We start from the raw sequence: 19,483 nt of genomic DNA, 5'->3' as shown, positions 1-19,483 counted from the left end.
AAAATAAAAGTTGGAAATTCATTACTCTCACCCCTTCATTTTATGATGCTTTGGGAAAAAAGAAAGCCTGCCAAATATTTTTGTCATACATTAATATTTAGAGGTAGCACATCATAGCTGAAGGTTGTAAATATATCATTTATCGCTGCCCGAGTGCCCGTGCAATTGGTTATCCATTATCCAGTATCTAATCACATCACTTATAAAGAGGATAGAAGTTAACCACCTGAGTGTAACTAAAGTATAATTTTATGTTCAGTTTAAAACTATACCTTTCTCACAAACAACATACTTTCAAAAATGTTATTTTAGGCTACAAGCTGAAAATTTTGCTTCAATTCACAGCTTCTTTTCTTTCAGATCTTTGGTGATGGTGAATCTAACATGAGATAAATGTAAAAAGAGACACTTGCTGACTTAACATGCTTAACCATTAACTGGAAACTTGAGTAAAACATGTCAGCTACTAGAAGTAGAACATTTATATACCTTATTGGTTCCACCGACTGAAATAAAGGGAAACAAATTGCCCTCAAATGGGCAAATACTCAAGGTATTTTTCTTCAAACACACTGATTTGAAGAAAACTGTCCATGATGCTGCTGTGACCTCTATAGACATGGCAATTCCTTTTTGGGAGAGAGCTAGAATCCCACTGAGGGCAAAGCAGCATCTGATCACAAAGTTAGAAAAGGTGTTCGGAAAATGGAAAACATTGAAAAAGACCAAGAATCGCAATACAGACAAGCAGAAGAAAGATGAAACAGTGTTTTGTGAATCTTTGGAGGACTTGTTTGACATGGCACATCAGGATGTCCTAACAATGATAAAGTTTGAAGATGACAGACAGTTCCTACTTGCTCAGCGAGAGAAAGGTAGAGGATGCATGACAGGCATAGATAAAATACAAACTGCCAAAGAACAAAGAGCAGAAAAAAGGAAAGCTGCAGAAGCAAAATACAAAGAGAAACTGGAGGAGCCTGGACCATCTAATGTCTCACTACCTGACACTGTCTCCAGCGTGAAGAGAACACAGAAAGTCCAGATGAAGAATTTATGCCAGTGCCACAAAAAGCCAGTAAAATTAAAGCTGTTGTAACACCAGGACTTGCAGCAGCATTGGATAGGACCAAAACAACAGACAGAAGTGCCACCTATATTCTGACTGAAACGGCAGCAAGTCTTGGTCATGATGCAAGCAACTTAAATATCATTATCATGTAAAGGATGTTCTCTTATGTTACACAGCTGTATAATTGGTTCTTGTGCTGATTCATACATTTTTGAATATTAAGTACTGCAAGGCATAAAGAATATTATTGTTTGGAGCTGGATCAAAATATATGTGGAAATATATAAAGCATAGACTTATTTAAATTTATCAATAATGAAACAGTATTTCATCAATAAAATGAAAATGCAATATTTGTTACAAAATCTTCGCTACCCCAGTATGTAGGTATTGTAGGAGCATGATACATGTACGAGAAGAACTGCATCTCACAATTCATGTTTTAGTGTTAACTATTTTATGGGATATGAAAAGATTTGATTTTCCAATGTATTGCCATAATTTCTGTCCTGACATATCAATATTAAACTGACAGAAATAATTTGGAAATATCTGGAAATGACCATACTATATGACAAAGTTATTGCGAGCAAAATCTTTAAGGGCTGTGTGCTACCAGTAAAAATTAGAGTTTTATGAAATTGTACATGATGTGTTTTTATGTTAGGTACAACAAATTTAGAGGGTGAGACTTGAAGTTTTTTGAAAAAAAATTTTTGACCATTTTTATGGACCACCCTAGTGCTGCTTGATGGTGGGAATAGTGCGATCCGGGGAAATAATGAGCGCCTCTGTTAGCCACCAGAGACTGAGGCAAAGTGATCAGCTGCCATTTGTTTTCAATTAGAGTGGGAATTTTACAGTGACAGGAGACAAGCATTTGCTGTGCCACTAATTAAGCAGTCCAAAATAGATGAAGTTAAATGCTGACCAATGTGACACATGAGGTACATTGTTTTTTTGTTGTTGTTGTTGTTTTTTGCTTATGTAATAAAGTTAATGTTTGTCTCGTAAAATAAAGTAGTAGTAGTGTTTGTATATACATGGGTGCAAAACCTCTGTTTATATACAGATTTCCGTCAATTTGTTTCCATGTTGCGTTTATATCCTCACTGGGAAATACACACACACACACACACACACATATATATATATATATATATATAAATACACACACACACACACACGCAGTGAGGCAAATATTTGATCCACTGTCGGTTTTACAGGTTTTCCTACCTTCAAAGAATGGAGACGTCTGTCATTTTTATCGTGGGTACACTTCAACTGTGAGAGACAGAATCTATCTAAAATATCAGTAAATCACATGGTATGATTTTCTTAAAATAATTCATTTGGACTTTATTGCATGAAATAAATATTTGATCACCTACCAGCCAGCAAGAATTCTGACTCTCACAGACCTATTAGTTTTTCTTTAAGATTCCTCCTATTCTGCACTCTTCATCTGTATTAATTGCAACTGTTTGAACTCGTTACCTGTATAAAAGGCACCTGTCCACACAATCAATCACGCCCCAACCTATCCACTATGGCCAAGACAAGCTGCTGCGATGAGACAGGGATAAAATTATAGACCAGCACAAGACTGGGATGGGTTACAGTACAATAGGCAAGCAGCTTGGTGAGAAGGCTACAACTTTTGGTGTACTTATTAGAAGATGGAAGAAACACAAGATGTCTGTCAGTCTTTCTTGGTCTGGAGCTCCATGCAAGATCTTGCATCGTGGGGAAAGGACAGTTCTGAGAAAGCCCAAAACTACACAGGAGGGCCTGGTCAATGACCTGAAGAGAGCTGGGACCACAGTCGCAAAGATTACATTAATAATGCACAACGCAAAGATTACATTAATAATGCACAACGCTGTCATGGTTTAAAATTCTGCAGGGCACGCAAGGTCCCCCTGCTCAAGCCACCACATGTCCAGTTTGAAGTTTGCCAATGGCCATTTGGATGATCCAGAGGAGGCATGGGAGAAGGTCATGTGGTCAGATGAAACTCAAACATAGCTTTTTGGTATCAATTCCACTTGCCATGTTTGGAGGATGAGAGCAACCTCAAGCCACCATCCCAGTCATGAGGCATGGGAGTGGAAACATCATTGTTGTAGGTGCTTTTCTACAAAGGGGACAGGACGACTGCACCGCATTGAAGGGAGGATGGCTGAGGTCATGTTTTGTGAGGGTTTTGGCAAACAACCTCTTTACATTGAAGATTGGTCATGGCTGGGTCTTCCAATGTGACAATGACCTGAAATGCACAGCCAGGGCAACTAAGGATTGGCTCTGTGAGAAGCATGTAATGGTCTGGGAGTGACATAGCCAGTCTCCAGACCCAAACCCAATAGGAAATTTTTGGAGGGTAGCTGAAACTCGAAACCTGAAAGATCTGGAGAAGATCTGTATGGAGGAGTGGACCAAAATCCCTGCTGCAGTGTCTGTGCAAACTTGATCAAGAATGACAGGAAATGTCTGACCTCTGTAATTGCAAGCAAAGGTTTATGTACCAAATATAAAAGGAAAAGAAAACCCACTGATAATTTATGATTGGATTGGTTGATTATGATATTGAGAGTCCATATGAAAAGTTATAGGCATATGTGATCACTTACGTTAAACTTAAGAGTGTTTTTGTATGGCTGGTCTAAAGCCACCAGCAGGCGGCCATCCCGTCTGCAATAACAGTGATGTGTGACTTCACATGGGCACAGAGGTTCAACACGCCACCAGTGTTGCCCTGCAGTATAGAAGGGGCAAAGATGATTAGATGTCTCAAACTGATTCCAGAAAGGGCCAAGAGGGTGCAGGTTTCCTTTGCAACCACGTAGTCCACCAGGTGATTTTACTGATTAACATCACTTTGAGCAGATGGAATCAGTTAATCAGTGAAATCACCTGGTGCAGTGGGTGGTTGCAAAGAAAACCTGCACCCTTTCGGCGCTTTATGAAACGAGTTTAAGATGTCTTAGACAGAAAGATGTTTTAACTTTTAATTAAATACATACTGTAAATGCTGTTTTTATGCCGTGCATCGTGTCTCGCGGCTCTGATCCGCACCACATGCAGAACTGAGTCCCGGTAATTTAAATTTTTTTAATTATTTTTTTCTTTGTGCATCATGAGATAATGTCATGGTGCAGCCAGGATTGCCTGGTGTCTGTGGTAAATGAGACGCTAAGGTGCTGTGACGTTTTCAACTCGTATCACAGACAGGGAGATGGTGGGGAAGGTGGGGGGGCACTTGGCTGCTTTAACAGGAGGCGCGACTGCTGCGCAAAGTGCCAGAGGGGCTCATCCACGACAAGGATTTAATTGTTTTCAGATGTCGTTTTCTGCAGGACGTGTTGATGAATCCACTGCAACTAACAGGTAAGACTTTATATTGATTGTGTGCGTGAATTTACGCTGTATGAGGACTGCAGCTTTCAGGAAATTAATGGACAGCATCAATTGATGTATTTCGACTTATGAGAAAGCCTGTAAAAATTCATAAATTAGCCACATCATTGTTTAAGCCGCAGTGTTAAAAGCGTGTGAAAAAAGTAGGGGCTTATAGTCTGGAAATTACAGTATTTACCTTTACGTGCCCATGCTACCTCACAGCATTCCGATCCAGGGGATTTTTTTTTTTTCTGATTTGTTAAAATTGTGTCAATGGTGGCATTTATGAAATTGTTGAGGATGGATGAATTCTGACTTTCAGAGGCGGATATTTTAGTTGTAAGGGCTCCTTATTTTCATTTATACGCATTGTTAGTATATAGCACAGTCTATCTTCCCAGCTGTATTTTATCAGTGAATTTTCCTTTAAGATCTGTTTTCTGTTGTATCAAATACTTATTTCATGCAATAAAATTCAAATTATTTAAAAATCATACACTGTTTTTTTTAGATTCTGTCTGTCACAGTTGACGTACTTGCAATAAAAATTACAGACCTCTCCATTCTTTGTAGGTGGGAAAACTTGCAAAATCGACAGTAGTGGATCAAATACTTATTGGCCTCACTGCGTGTGTGTGTGCGTGTGTGTGTGTGTGTGTGTGCGCGCACGCGCGCATTTTGGCTTTATTTTGTGGCTTTTATTGATAACACAATTGGCTGCTTTGGAAAGCGCTGCATTCTGGTGATGGCATTTCATGACACTGTTTAGAATTCATTTGGTCTGGTGGTGGAATTTGGCATTATTATGCTGTATTGATCTGGTGATTTGTCTTGTCAGTTTGAAATGACTTACAAGTAGCAAAAACTTTTCATTGGCAATAGTTATCATGTCTTTAAGTGTATTATTTATACAAAGCAGAAAAGGTGCAATTATAAGGCAGCACAGTCTGCTTTGAACCCTGCGGGATTTGACCACTTATGGGGATAGTCGCTCCCGTTGTGCAATATATACACAGCATAACTTCGCACAGGAAAATGGTGTGCTGTTTTTTGTTGTTTTTTGGTTCCCAGTCAAGAAGGGGAGACTAGGCAAATGGGAGTGGTCGTGTCAGTAAGTGTTAGCCTACACAGCTAACCAGAGTAGCTACGTTCTCTCACCTGCACAACCGCCTCGACACGTTTGAGCTCTAGGTAATAAACAAACCGCAACAAATGTCCACTTTCCACCGCATCGTCACTTTTTCTTTGCGTTTTCACTTTGTTTGTGTGTAATTTCCCAAAAACTCAGAGAAAGTGCTGTGTTTCTGTGTCATATGCGTCATATTTAGCACCTGCTGTCAAACGAGACTGCCCTGCCAAATTGAGTTGTTTTGCAAGACACACTAAGAATTTGATAAATGCAGAATGAAAACAATGAAAGCAGAATTAAAGTCAGTTAATGCAGACAGCCAGTCCAGTTGTCTAAAGTGGTTACAGACAATACATACAAGATAGTATTTTTATTTATTTATTTTTTTTAATGAAATCAAGGCTTGAGCCATATTTTGTTCCAGTATGAGTGAAATACCACTGTGTTTTAAACCAAGTGCTCTCAGAATGCACCCAATTGCACCATTTTTTTTTTCTCAAAATTTCCCAGGGGGTTTGCCCCCAGACGCCCCTTGCATCGTTGGTGCTTGCCCGACCACTCACAGCAAATGTTCAGTCAAAACATTTTCAATTGCTTGCACGTGTGTGTGTGTGTGTGTGTGTGTGTGTGTGTGTGTGTGTGTGTGTGTGTGTGTGTGTGTGTGTGTGTGTGTGTGTGTGTGTGTGTGTGTGTGTGTGTGTGTGTGTGTGTGTGTGTGTGTGTGTGTGTGTGTGTAAAATACAACCCCAATTCCAATGAAGTCGGGACGTTGTGTAAAATGTAAATAAAACAGAATACAATGATTTGCAAATCCTCTTCAACCTATATTCAGTTGAATACACCACAAAGACAAGATATTTAATGTTCAGACTGATAAACTTTGTTTTTGTGCAAATATTTGCTCATTTTGAAATGGATGCCTGCAACACGTTTAAAAAAAAAACTGGGGCAGTGGTATGTTTACTGTGTATGTTGTCACTGTGTTACATCACCTTTCCTTCTAACAACAATCAGTAAGTGTTTGGGAAGTGAGGACACTAATTGTTGAAGCTTTGTGGGTGGAATTTGTGGAAGCAAAATTTCAAACTTTGGACCAATCGGTCTCTGGCTGTCTTAGAAGGAAGAGTCAAGAGGTTGCTGTTGGCTAATTAATTAATTACTAATCAATCAATTAATGATTAATCAATTAACAACATTATTACCGTACTATTATTACATGTCAGGACGGTGTTCATGCACACGTTCTCATGAGCTCATCTCCCCAAACTGATACTGGTGACTATCTAAAAATAACTTAATCTGAACAAGATGTTTTCATCTCAAGGCTGCAGTTAGGCGCAATCAGAACAGGGAATCAGAACAGACTGTGTCCCTTTGGGTCAGACAGAAACATGTGGCTATCAGTCTTTTGCGCAAATTGCATGAACAGTCTCCAGATTAAGCAAGGGCATTTCACAGTGCTTTCTCACAGTGATGAACACAATATGAAATAAACATAGTGTCACATGAAGACAATTATTTTGCTTTTACAAATTCTTTCCCATTCTTGCTTGATGTTCGACTTCAGTTGTTCAAGAGTCCGGGGTCTCCGTTGTCGTAGTTTGTGCTTCATAATGTGCCACACGTTTTCAATGGGCGACATGTCTGGACTGAAGGCAGGCCAGTCTAGTACCTGCACTCTTTTACTATGGAGCCACACAGTTGTAACACGTGCAGAATGTGGCTTGGCATTGTCTTGCTGAAATAAGCAGGGACGTCCTTGAAAAAGACGTTGCTTGGATGGTAGCATGTGTTGTTCCGAAACCTGGATGTACCTTTCAGCATTGATGGTGCCATCACAGATATGTAAGTTGCTCATGCCATTGGCACTAACACACCCCCATACCATTACAGATGCTGGCTTTTGAACTTTGCGCTGGTAACAATCTGGGTGGTCTTTTTCCTCTTTTGTCCGGAGGACACAGTGTTCATGATTTCCAAAAACTACTTGAAATGTGGACTCATCAGACCACAGCACACTTTTCCACTTTGCGTTTTTAGCTTTCGCTTTGCATGGTAGAGTTTTAACTTGCATTTGTAGATGTAGCGACGAACTGTGTTAACTGACAATGATTTTCTGAAGTGTTCTTGAGACCATGCGGTAAGATCCTTTACACAATGATGCCGCTTTTTAATGCAGTGCAACCTGAGGGATCGACGGTCACAGGCATTCAGTTTTGGTTTTCGGCCTTGCTGCTTCCGTGTAGAAAGTTCTCCAGATTTGCTTGAAACGTTTTGCAGGCATCCATTTCTAAATCAGCAAATATTTACACACAAACAAAGTTTATCAGTTTGAACATTTAATATCTTGTCTTTGTGGTGTATTCAATTGAATATAGGTTGAAGAGGATTTGCAAATCATTGTATTCTGTTTTTTATTTACATTTCACACAATGTCCCAACTTCATTGGAATTGGGGTTTTGTGTGTGTGTGTGTGTGTGTGTGTGTGTGTAATATAAAAATTTTTAAAAATTCCATAATATCTGTACTCCCCCCCCCCCCCCCCCAAAAAAAAAATCCATAGTTGTTGTGCTGTAATGCAGATACCTTTCTCATAAACTGGAACAGACATTTAAAATGAAATTGAGTAACTTTATCCTCTTATTTATCACTATAAATTGTGATATCATTATTAGACTACCCAGGTCGTGGACAAGTTGTATTCTTGGCTCTTGTTTTGAAATTTGCAGTAATTTCTGTAGAGGGTATGGTCACATTATCTCACAGTTGGGGACGTTTGGCATTTGAACTATCTCAGACCGAAATCACAATCAATTTTGCTAATTTGTACAGTCGACCCCTGCTGTAACTTTCAAAAGCATGGCAGCAATGCATGAAAGTGCTGGAGCACCTCAGAATGCACAGCGGTGCCACTATACCCCAAATCTTCAGTGGAATATGAAACCTACTGTCTGTTGGATTAGAAATGGGCAAAATGTCCACAGCAGCTCGCAACTGATTTGCTGTTGGTGGTTGTGTATGTTTATAGAAATGTTGTTTTTGGCTTAATGACTTTGTCTTTAGTGAACAGAATTTATTGCAGGAAAGTCTGATCATTACTGGCTTTACATATTTGGCTCACTGCAGTAATGAAGCAGAGAACAGCAGAACTGCTGCGGCAACAATGCAGCAGCACTGAATAACTTACATGTCTCGTGCTGAATGTGTGTCTTTCCAGGTATTTTTTCTGTGAAAAATGCTTTGTTGAGATCCAGGGTGAGAGCGTGACATTCGAAGATGACCTTGAGCAGCCACAGACGTAAGTTAAACTGTTGATGAAACATTACAGAGTTAAAGCTTCTGTGAATTTTATCTTTTTCATCACAATTCAGCTTCATGGTAAAGTGAAGGAGGGGACTTGAGGAAGAAAAAACTGATCTACCCTATTCGCATACTTGAGGGCCGAGATCCGAGCAGCCCACTCCCTTTTTTGAAGAAAGTTGGTTAAACACCCACCCAGAATTAATTTTTTTTTTTTTATTAAAGTTTATAAAGCCTACCTAAAATAAATTAATTCTGTGACCCCCAACATATTGTAGAAAGCAAAAAATTAGTTTTCACTGTTTTTCGCCTTTTTCGTGTTGGACTTGTGATGACGTTGTCCTGTGCTCTTATTGTGAAAGACTCCTGCAGGAAATGGTCAGTGTTGTGTGGCAGTGTAGCTAGCTTAGACACAGTCACACAGCGAAGGAGCTACTCTTTTTGTTAATTTTTGTCAGACAAAAGTCCTTTTTCCATCCACCAAAATGAGTTTGTCTGCAGAATTTTTCCATTAAGCTTTGTGCATCTTCAGAACTTTGAGGGAAGTTCAGACAGATCTTTTTTTGCTGCCTGGATGTATGTTTGATGTTTTAAGAGTGAGAAAGTTGGACACAGAGCACACGCAGCGCTTCTGGATGAGAACACAAGGAAAATTGGCTTCAAATGTTGACAGTCAGCAACAGACTCTGTTTTCAGTGTGAGGCTGATGGGGAAAATTATGGATTTTTATTTACTTCTTTTATCTTAATGAGCAGAAATCACAAACTGCAACAAACTGATTACACTGGTCAACACGGTTTTTCTTGCATGGAGTTTTTCAGTGGATTTTGGGTAATTTGGGGGCGCTGAATCAGAATCTGGTGTTAGTTTTTGCCAATTACATCATGCTTTTGAGATATGAAAACACATTTCTTGTATCAACCTTTGAAGCAAAAGCTGCACTCTCGCACTCCTCTTCGGCACCATAAACAACATTACGGCTCTTGTTATACATGCCCGTAACTGCTGGTAATCTCATCCACATAAAATCCTTAGAGGTTGCCATGCATCAGTGAAAAGCTGGATTTCTGGCCATTTCCTACTTTTAAACTCTGACAAGACTGAAATGATGGTTCTTGGTCCAGTGAGACATCGGCGTTAATTTCTCCAGCTAACGCTTATCCTAGGCTTGTGTGTTATACATTACACTGACAAAGTGAGGAACCTTGGGGTAATTTGTGATCCTACATTGTCCCATGACTTCCACATTACAGATATTACGAGGACTGCTTTCTTCCACTTGCGAAATATAGTGAAGATTCGTCCCATCCTGTCTATGCATGATGCTGAGACCCTGATTCGTGCATTTGTTTGTTCTAGGTTGGACTACTGCAATGTTATGTTTTCTGGTTTTCCGCAGTCTAGCATTAGGGGCTCTCCAATTGGTTCAATATGCTGCTGCCAGAGCTTTGACACAAAGCAGAAAGTTTGACCACATTACACCCCCTTTTTGGCATCTCTTCACTGGCTTCCTGTCCCAGTAAGATCAGATTTTAAGGTTCTGCTACGAACCTAGAAAATTATTCACAGACTAACACCTTCCTACTTAGCTGACCTAATTAAATTAATTAAACCCTGTATACCGGCCCAGGATCTGCATTCTCAGGGCGCAGGACTGCTTTGTGTCCCTAGGGTGAATAAAAAGTCTGCGGATCACAGAGCTTTCTCTTATCATGCACCTGCTTTGTGGAATGATCTCCGTGTCAATAAAACAGTCAAATTCTGTAGAGACTTTCACTTCCAGACTTAAGATGCACTTAGTCTCTCTTTTGTATTTGCCCTATTGACGTATCCCATAATCCCTTGCGTGCCAGTGAGTCGCTGCAGTCAAACATACAGAGAATCCACATGACAATTGTAAATGAATATTATGCTACAAAAATTTTATTTTTTTATGCTTTTTGCCACGTTAATAAGAGACTGCATGCATGATGCCCTGAAAACTTGCTAAAACAATTATAACAAATAATCCGTGTCTGCCACGTTTAATCTGCGTGGAATTTAATAAGCGTAAACCGAATTTCAGACATACTATATATATTAGTCTGGAATAAAGAGGACAAACAGTGTTGTAAAGAACAATAATCAAGACGTTAAAGAGCAAACTTCACTTTCCCCCAGAACGACATGATCAGGAAGCGACTGTAGCTCACAGCAGCTCCCATTGAAAATAACAGAGAGACAGCCTGTGATTCTTGCATGTTTACATAAAACAAACGCAATAACATCATCTATAAACCCAGAGAATATATTCATGAGAGTTTTAGGCACAATATAAAAATAGTTTTATGTTGCGATGTTAATGGTGTCGTCCGTGTGCCGCGGTTAAAGTGCAGCCCGATCAGAGCATCTCAGTGCAGTTTTCAATGTTACTGAGATCTCTGAAGTTTTGCGTGATTTGAAACGTCAGTAGGGCGAATGGCTAGCATACTGGCATAGTATGGTGCTTCCTACCCTTTTAAATTAATTTTATTAGGAAATGGAGTGGATCACGGCCTCAACTTTATCTCAACTCTGGTCTTTTAGTGAAGCTTAGGGCTTGTGGCCGGCAATCACCTTAGTATTTCTTCTGTTTTTCTTGTTACTTAATGCTGACAAATTATGCCTTACTTGTTGTCTTTCTGCCCCCTGATTCTGTTTTTTTTCTCACTCTCTCTGTTTGAGGTGCAGCTCCATCCAGAAGTGGGAGTGGGTGTCTTCTTCTGCAAGCCTCCCGTCCTGGACACCAGCATGGACTCCCAAAACTTCCTGTATATTTGTATTGTTAATTGTGTCTGTAGCATGGCCCAAGCAGAAGGTCACCCCTTTGAGTCTGGCCTGCTTGAGGTTTCTTCCTCAAATCATCAGGAGTTTTTCCTTACCACTGATTTGGCACTATATAAATGAAATAAGCTTTATTTAATTCTTTACATTTCGAGAACCTAGTTTATAAACTATGCTTTTGAAGCTGCATTTGTGCATGATTAGTGGTGTCAAACTCGTGAGTGAATGAACAACTTTTGTGTAATCCATGAAGACGGAACATGCAGATTGCAAAAAAAACCTGATGTGATAGAGGAAATCTGAGCTCAGATTTGTTAATACTGCACTGTGCAAAATGTTTCAGTGACGTAAATTGTCTGAAAACTGATCGTGCATGCCACGATACCTTTGCTGCAGAGATAAAAGTGCGTCAGACAGAAAGTTGGTTCAAAGCCTACCTGATATTAAATTAGTTTTTAAATTGGTTTATTAAATGTCCACTTAAAATAAATTAATTCCATGACCACCAGCATATTGTAAAAAGCTAAAGAAAAAAAAAAAGGATTATTTAAATGCAAATCTCCCTGGATTTAAACATGTAAAACATTATTTTAGCTTATATGAGAGCCAGAGTTTTCTGTTTTAATATTATCACTGTGCAAAATGTTTCAGTGAAGTAAATTATTGTCCATGTGGTTAATATTGAAACTGAGCATGCACATCAGCTTTGGTTTCCTTTTTCCTTTTTTGCGCTATCAGCTGACAAGGAACACATTTTAGTCATTCATAAAAGGATGGGGGGGATGTAGACACAGAGAAGTGATTTATTCTTTATTTGTGAGGACGTCAGACATTTTATTGAAATGGGCAGGCCACAAACCTAACACGGCTGATAGTCAGTGAGCCGCTGCTTCTGTTTCTCTGTGTACTGCTATCTGCAGGAGTCTTGGTCATCCTGTTCTGTGTCTGAGCATAGATATGTTAGTGGTGCATAGAGTGGACAACAAACCAACCTGCATCACTCCATCCAGAAAGTTTGGCAGAATAAATACTGTTTATAAAATAAATGTTATTTTGTGGTTTTCTTGTCTGTGTGTGTGTGTGTGTGTGTGTGTGTGTGTGTGTGCGCGCCCGCGTTAAAAGAATTAGCAACGTCAATTAGCTCTTTCAAATCGTCGTCCATCAGCAAAACAAACTCCGCCATGTTTAGTTAAACGACGCTCCTGGTAGTGTGAGCATACACAGTGGTAGGGGCATGCAGTATGACATTTCATATAGCACCCAAATTGCATGCTATAAAGAACTGTTGCACAGTCAATGAAACACAACTGCAAATGGTACAAATAATCCATGTTACATGACATACAACCCACCAATCAAATGACAAGGATTCACTCAGCCGTTATATAATTTATTGGCCAGTGAATAATGCTGCTTCACTCATTATTTATTGTTCTCCTGGCTTTTGGAGTGTATTTCCCAAGCATGGTCCATGGTGGAGCAGCGCCAGGGCTCCTTTGTCTATACGAGGGGTCACATGATGGAGCTCCGACGCAGTAGTCTGAGCGGGGAAAGACATGATATTCCTAAAGAAATACATAAGAAATTGTTATGTGTCGGACGCAGCTCGGAGAACCGACCAGCGTTTGAAGGACCCAGTATGAAATAAGCAGAGCACGGTACAAAGGCTAACTGAATTTAATACATAACAGTGAAAATGTAATAACAGAAAGGTGCGGCCTGGCGTGGTGCGCTCCCAGCAGCGCTAACGGTCCGGAGCCAGAAGCTGTTTCGGACCCAAGGACCCCGCCGACACCCCCCAGGTGGCCGCAACAACCGAGTCTGTGAAAGAAGGAACCATTATGTGAGTCCACACTCTACACACAGAACACTTAAAGGTGTACAAACAGCAAACACTTCCTGGCTTGATTACTGATCAGCTTCCCAACCTGCAGGCATGGAACATCCCGTTCACAAAACTCCACCGCAGTGGAAGCTGATACATGACTTACATACAGCTCAATACAATAAGGTGTGAGGGACACCACATTTACTGACTGTATAACTGTTAGTCACAAAATCCAACGTACCTCAGGAAGTGTGCTGATGAGCGTGAGACCTCACCCCCTCCTCTTTCACAGACCGTGCATCAAACCTGGACATTCTCAGCGTCCGCTGCTGATGAGATGGCTCCCAAGACGACGATCTCACCCGTCTGGTCACAAGGTCGAGTCTCTGGCAAATACACACTGTGCACTCCAGTCTTAAATGCCAACATGCTCCAATCCATCCAGATGCACCTCAGCTGTGAGTCCTGACGAGTCGCAGGTGATCAGGGTGAGGTCCTGACAGCCTCAGCAACACAGCCACTCAGTCCCAAATGCACGCCACCTGGGAGGAAAACAAAAAGACAAACAAACCGGCAGCCAGGCCCCCCCAGCCATATAACAGAAATACCGTGACTGTAGAGCCGGGATGAGGTGCTGGAAAAGGAAGAGGAGATATCGGCCATATCTAACTTTCATAGTGTTGGGGAATGTAAGCTCACTTCCGAACAAAATGGATGCATTAACGTCATTTGTGAGGAGCGAGAGTGTGTTTTGTGGGGGCTCAGTCTTGTGTTTCATGGAGACATGGCTGCACAACAACATACCCGGCTTTCGGTTGGTGCTTGGGGACCGGAGCTACGCCGACAGTGGCAAACAGAAAGGCAGGCTAGTCGCTGTCTACGTAAACAAGTGATGCAATACAGGACATGTTACAGTGAAGGAGCATGTGTGTAATCCAGACATTGAAATGTTGGCAGTGAGTCTTCATCCTTATTCTTTGCTGTGGGAGTTTTCACACGCCATTGTTCTCGTTGTTTACATTCCACCAGTGGAAAAACGTGTCACGGGTCATACCAGTGATGTCATCACCACCGCCACAGAGAGGTGACAGTGCTTTAATTGCCATCTTTGGTGATTTTAACCATGTTACCCTTTCAACATCCCTTCCCACTTTCAAGCAGTTTGTTGATTGTAAAACTAGAGACAATGACGCTTTGGTCCCACTGAATAATAAGCCATGAATAATGAGCCACGCATGGGTGGGTCAGCGATTATTTGAAGAATGATCCACGTTTTAAGCCGGTATGTATCCGCTGTTAAGGCGCCTGTATGTGTCTCTCTGTACCTTACATGTGCCAGGTAACAGCCTCTAGTGAGCCACGACCGACCTCGAGGGGCTCGTCGTCGCATATGATTCATGTAGAGCCATGTTGGTGGACGTTTAGGCATGGGTTTGGTCCAAACCTCCAGGCCTCCCACACTTGGTCCCTTTTAAAGTGTGGGTTTTCAGTTCCCAGCATCTGTTCAAGATGTTGTCACAGTTCAGTCTGTTAAGTGTGCACCATGCGTCAGGCTGCTGTTCACCTATGGTCCAGAGTCATTAAATGCACAAGACCAGCTAGCACCGAACCACGGATTCCTGGACAGTCGCCTCTGCACTTCCTCTCGCTGGCTTCATTTCTTTTGACACCGTGATCCAACTTTTAACTTTGTGTTCATTTGTTAATGTCTGTAGAATTGCTCTTTTGTGCACGTTCTGCGTTCCTGGACAGTCACCTCTACACTCCTTCTTGCTGGTTTCCTTTTCATCTGCGGCTCGCTGACTTTATTTCTTCCGCAGCTTGAAACACACAATCATTTTCACACCGTGATCCAACTCTTAACTTTTTGTTCATCCGTTATTGACTGCAAAGTCACTCTTTTGTGAGTTGGCATTCTGCCTAAATGTTCGTTTTGAGCGCGAGTCATTGTGCCACTGCGCACACACAGTGGAGCTCTTGATCCATTAACAAAATATTAAATCTACCACATACATACTTTTACAGCTGAAGCTATGAAAATAAAACATTACGAATAATTACCTTTTAGCTGCTTCAAATCCGTTCTCCACTTCATGGAACGGGGGGGGGGGGTGAAGCAAGTGGAATTTTGTGCACAAGAGGGCTGAGCCTCTCCTGGTCCTCGTAGCACTCGGATAATGGGCTTTTACAGCCTCGTCCTCACCACACACATGCCTCTATAATCCTTGTTAGTCCTAGTAACTCATATACAAACTGCCCCACGCTGTTGTTGCTAAATTTTGAACATGTTGAAATTAGTGGCATGCTCAAAGATTGAGCCTCGTTAACTGAATATACTGCCTCTCAGAGCCACTATTCACCCACGATAGTTGAATACCTCGTCTCTTAGCAAAAAAAAAAACAAAACATGCTGAGTGGCTTTTTATTCATCCGTCATTATTTGGTAGGACCAGGGCTTAATGATGATAGACCTGCTCAAAATCACAGACAAATCAAAGTTGACAGACAGTATGGATTCTGATAATGATGGAGATGATCCCTCTTTTGTTCTGGACGAGGAACCAGAGCAGGTGGTCCACTGACGTGCACACAAATCTCCACAGATTCTATTTGCAGTTTCTCCAGGGCTCAAGCGCTATGAGCTCCGTCCCAGAGCCGAGTCATGGAACTCAGAGATGCAGACACACACTGCTCCAGCTGTGGCTCCAGGTGCATTTCGTCAAGATCATGTGCTTTGGTTTTGTTAATTTCCTGTTTCGTCCCTTTTGCGCTCTTGCTTCGCAGACTGTTCGGTGATAAAAGCTTTTTCCTCCACCTTTTCTCAATGAATTGTGACGTTTTTTACTTTTTCCCTTCGTTCAGGAATCGTCGTGTGCCGTGTGACTGGGCCATTACAGCACCACAATGTTTAAGTTTTAAATGAAGTTCAAGAGACATCTAGTGACTTGGAAATGTTCATGTATAAAAAAAAACTCTGACTTGTATGAAGAAAAATGGCTGTGAAAGTGATTATTTACTGTGGGGTTTTTTTGTTTGTTTGTTCCACTGTATGAAACATTTTATTGTTTAGAAGGGATGGACCACATATACTTTAAAATATTGTGATATTTCATGGTGTTTTTGGCAATAACAATATAGTTGGCTGTGAAAGTACAACACATCTGTTTCCACTGTTTGCCTTTGTTTAATTTATGCACACCAGCCATAGTTCTGGCAGTATGTACAGCCAAGACATTAATTTCTCCACAGCTAGACATTAGTGGTTGTCTGCTTGTCTGACGGAAATAGAAACTCTCTGGGGGCAAGTTGATTTGTATCAGTTGTATGTCCGGACAAGCACTTACTCATACTCAAGGTGGTCTGATTTTTATGGTTAAATTGCCAAAGAAAGTATAACTTAGACATGTATTGCAATCATCTGTCGATCCAAAAATCATGGATGGAAACATTGTTCTGCAGTCAGAACACTAAAGTACAACAGTTCCATCAAGAATAAATTTAAGTGGGCCTGATTAATGGAGGAGGACCAAAAGGGTGACTTTTTATTGTGTATGAAAACGAGAGTTACATATGTAACTACGTTTCTATGAATTCCGGATGACCGCCAGAGGCCGGTACTTTAGCACCTGGATTATTCCATACGTGCATGCGTAGAGGTCAAGTCTTATGCCAAGAAAGTCATGCCAGTAGGTGTGACCTGGGTGACGTCCGCGACAGTGTATTAGCGCACGTTACCCAGCATTCATTTTATTTGGAATCTATCGCCTAGACTCCGAGTGACAACCAACTCTGGTGGTCATCTGGAATTCATAGAACCATAGTTACATACATAATTGTCATCATATTTCATTCCTCCTGACTGCCGAGGGTGGTGCTTTAGCACCTGGCTGACCTTATACCAACAAGGTCACGTGGATTGTGCACTTACCGACCTCAGCTGCAGATCAAGGAGGCCGATAATACGGCCATCGCCACTGGGTGAGGAGCAGCTACGTTAACTCTGTAGAAGCCGGCAAAAGTACAGGAGCAAGCCCATGTTGCTGCAGTACAGATGTCAGTCAGTGGGCACACCTCTGAAGGCAGCTCAGGAGATGGATATACGAGGTCTGTCCATAAAGTATAGGTCCTTTTTTATTTTTTTCAAAAACTACATGGATTTCATTCATATGTTTTTACGTCAGACATGCTTGAACCCTCATGCGCATGCGTGAGTTTTTCCACGCCTGTCGGTGACGTCATTTGCCTGTGAGCACTCCTTGTGGGAGGAGTCGTCCAGCCCCTCGTCGGAATTCCTTTGTCTGAGAAGTTGCTGAGAGACTGGCGCTTTCTTTGATCATAATTTTTTCTAAACCTGTGAGAGACATCGAAGTGGACATGGTTCGAAAAATTAAGCTGGTTTTCAGTGAAAATTTTAATGGCTGATGAGAGATTTTGAGGTGATACTGTCGCTTTAAGGACTTCCCACGGTGCGAGACGTCGCGCAGCGCTCTCAGGCGGCGTCATCAGCCTGTTTCAAGCTGAAAACCTCCACATTTCAGGCTCTATTGATCCAGGACGTCGTGAGAGAACAGAGAAGTTTCAGAAGAAGTCGGTTTCAGCATTTTATCCGGATATTCCACTGTTAAAGGAGATTTTTTTTAATGAAAGACGTGCGGACGGGTCCGCGCGTCGGCTCGCAGCCGCCGCGACGCTCCGCCACAGGAAAAACACCTCTGTTGGAAGCCTTAAGGACAAGTTGGAACATGTCCAGCTGTTAAACAATTTCTCATATACTCACTCCACTGAAAGCCATCAAAAGCCGTCTGGATTTTACAAATGGTTATCAACACAGAGGTGTTTTTCCTGTGCCGCCGCACCGCGCCGGCTGCGTCCCGGCGCGCGGACCCGTCCACACGTCTTTCATTAAAAAAATCTCCTTTAACAGTGGAATATCCGGATAAAATGCTGAAACCGACTTCTTCTGAAACTTCTCTGTTCTCTCACGACGTCCTGGATCAATAGAGCCTGAAATGTGGAGGTTTTCAGCTTGAAACAGGCTGATGACGCCGCCTGAGAGCGCTGCGCGACGTCTCGCACTGTGGGAAGTCCTTAAAGCGACAGTATCACCTCAAAATCTCTCATCAGCCGTTAAAATTTTCACTGAAAACCAGCTTAATTTTTTGAACCATGTCCACTTCGATGTGTCTCACAGGTTTAGAAAAAATTTTGATCAAAGAAAGCGCCAGTCTCTCAGCAACTTCTCAGACAAAGGAATTCCGACGAGGGGCTGGACGACTCCTCCCACAAGGAGTGCTCACAGGCGAATGACGTCACTGACAGGCGTGGAAAAACTCACGCATGCGCACGAGGGTTCATGCATGTCTGACGTAAAAACATATGAATGAAATCCATATAGTTTTTGAAAAAAATAAAAAGGACCTATACTTTATGGACAGCCCTCGTACCTAGAGTTGAATGACATTTCACTGGAGGAGGTTGACGGTTGCCGTTCCTGTAAGCTTGCAATATAGCGTTACCAACTCACTGCAACAGTCTTTGCTTGGACAAGGCGCAGCCCTTCCTGGGGCCCCCATAGCAGACAAACAGCATCAATTTTGCGAAACGCAGCTGTAAAATCAATGTAACGTCTAAGTGCATGAACAGGTCACAACAGACTAGAATTAGCTTCTGCATTAGCGTGGAAGGGTAAAACAGTCTTTGGTTTAAAAAAAAAAAAAAAAAAAGAGGGGTTCGGCCATAGAGCAACCCCTAACCGATCAGAATACCAGTGCATGCAGTTGTCAGCAATTGACAAGAAATGGAGCTTGCCAATGCACTTTGTGGATAAAATAGCAAGAAGGGATGCAGTCTTAATTGATAACCAGCTGAGGTCACTGGCACCCAGTGGCTCAAACGGTGAAGAGCATGAACCCTCAAGAACCAATGAAAGATCCCAGGATGGCACACATGCAA

General features: G+C 41.6%; 1 protein-coding gene across 1 annotated transcript in view; it reads left to right on the top strand.

The window, feature by feature from the left end:
• The window catches only part of LOC117525712 (CREB-binding protein-like), a 125,493-nt gene that overhangs the window by 21,076 nt on the left and 84,934 nt on the right, over positions 1-19,483 (top strand). The window contains exon 6 of the mRNA XM_034187640.1: positions 8,819-8,899. Within this exon, the coding sequence (XP_034043531.1) occupies positions 8,819-8,899 (81 nt within the window). The remainder of the gene's footprint in view (positions 1-8,818; positions 8,900-19,483) is intronic.

This window comes from Thalassophryne amazonica, chromosome 15, assembly GCF_902500255.1.
Source record: "Thalassophryne amazonica chromosome 15, fThaAma1.1, whole genome shotgun sequence".
Lineage (NCBI taxonomy): Eukaryota > Metazoa > Chordata > Actinopteri > Batrachoidiformes > Batrachoididae > Thalassophryne > Thalassophryne amazonica.
This window is presented reverse-complemented; position numbering and strand designations above follow the sequence as displayed.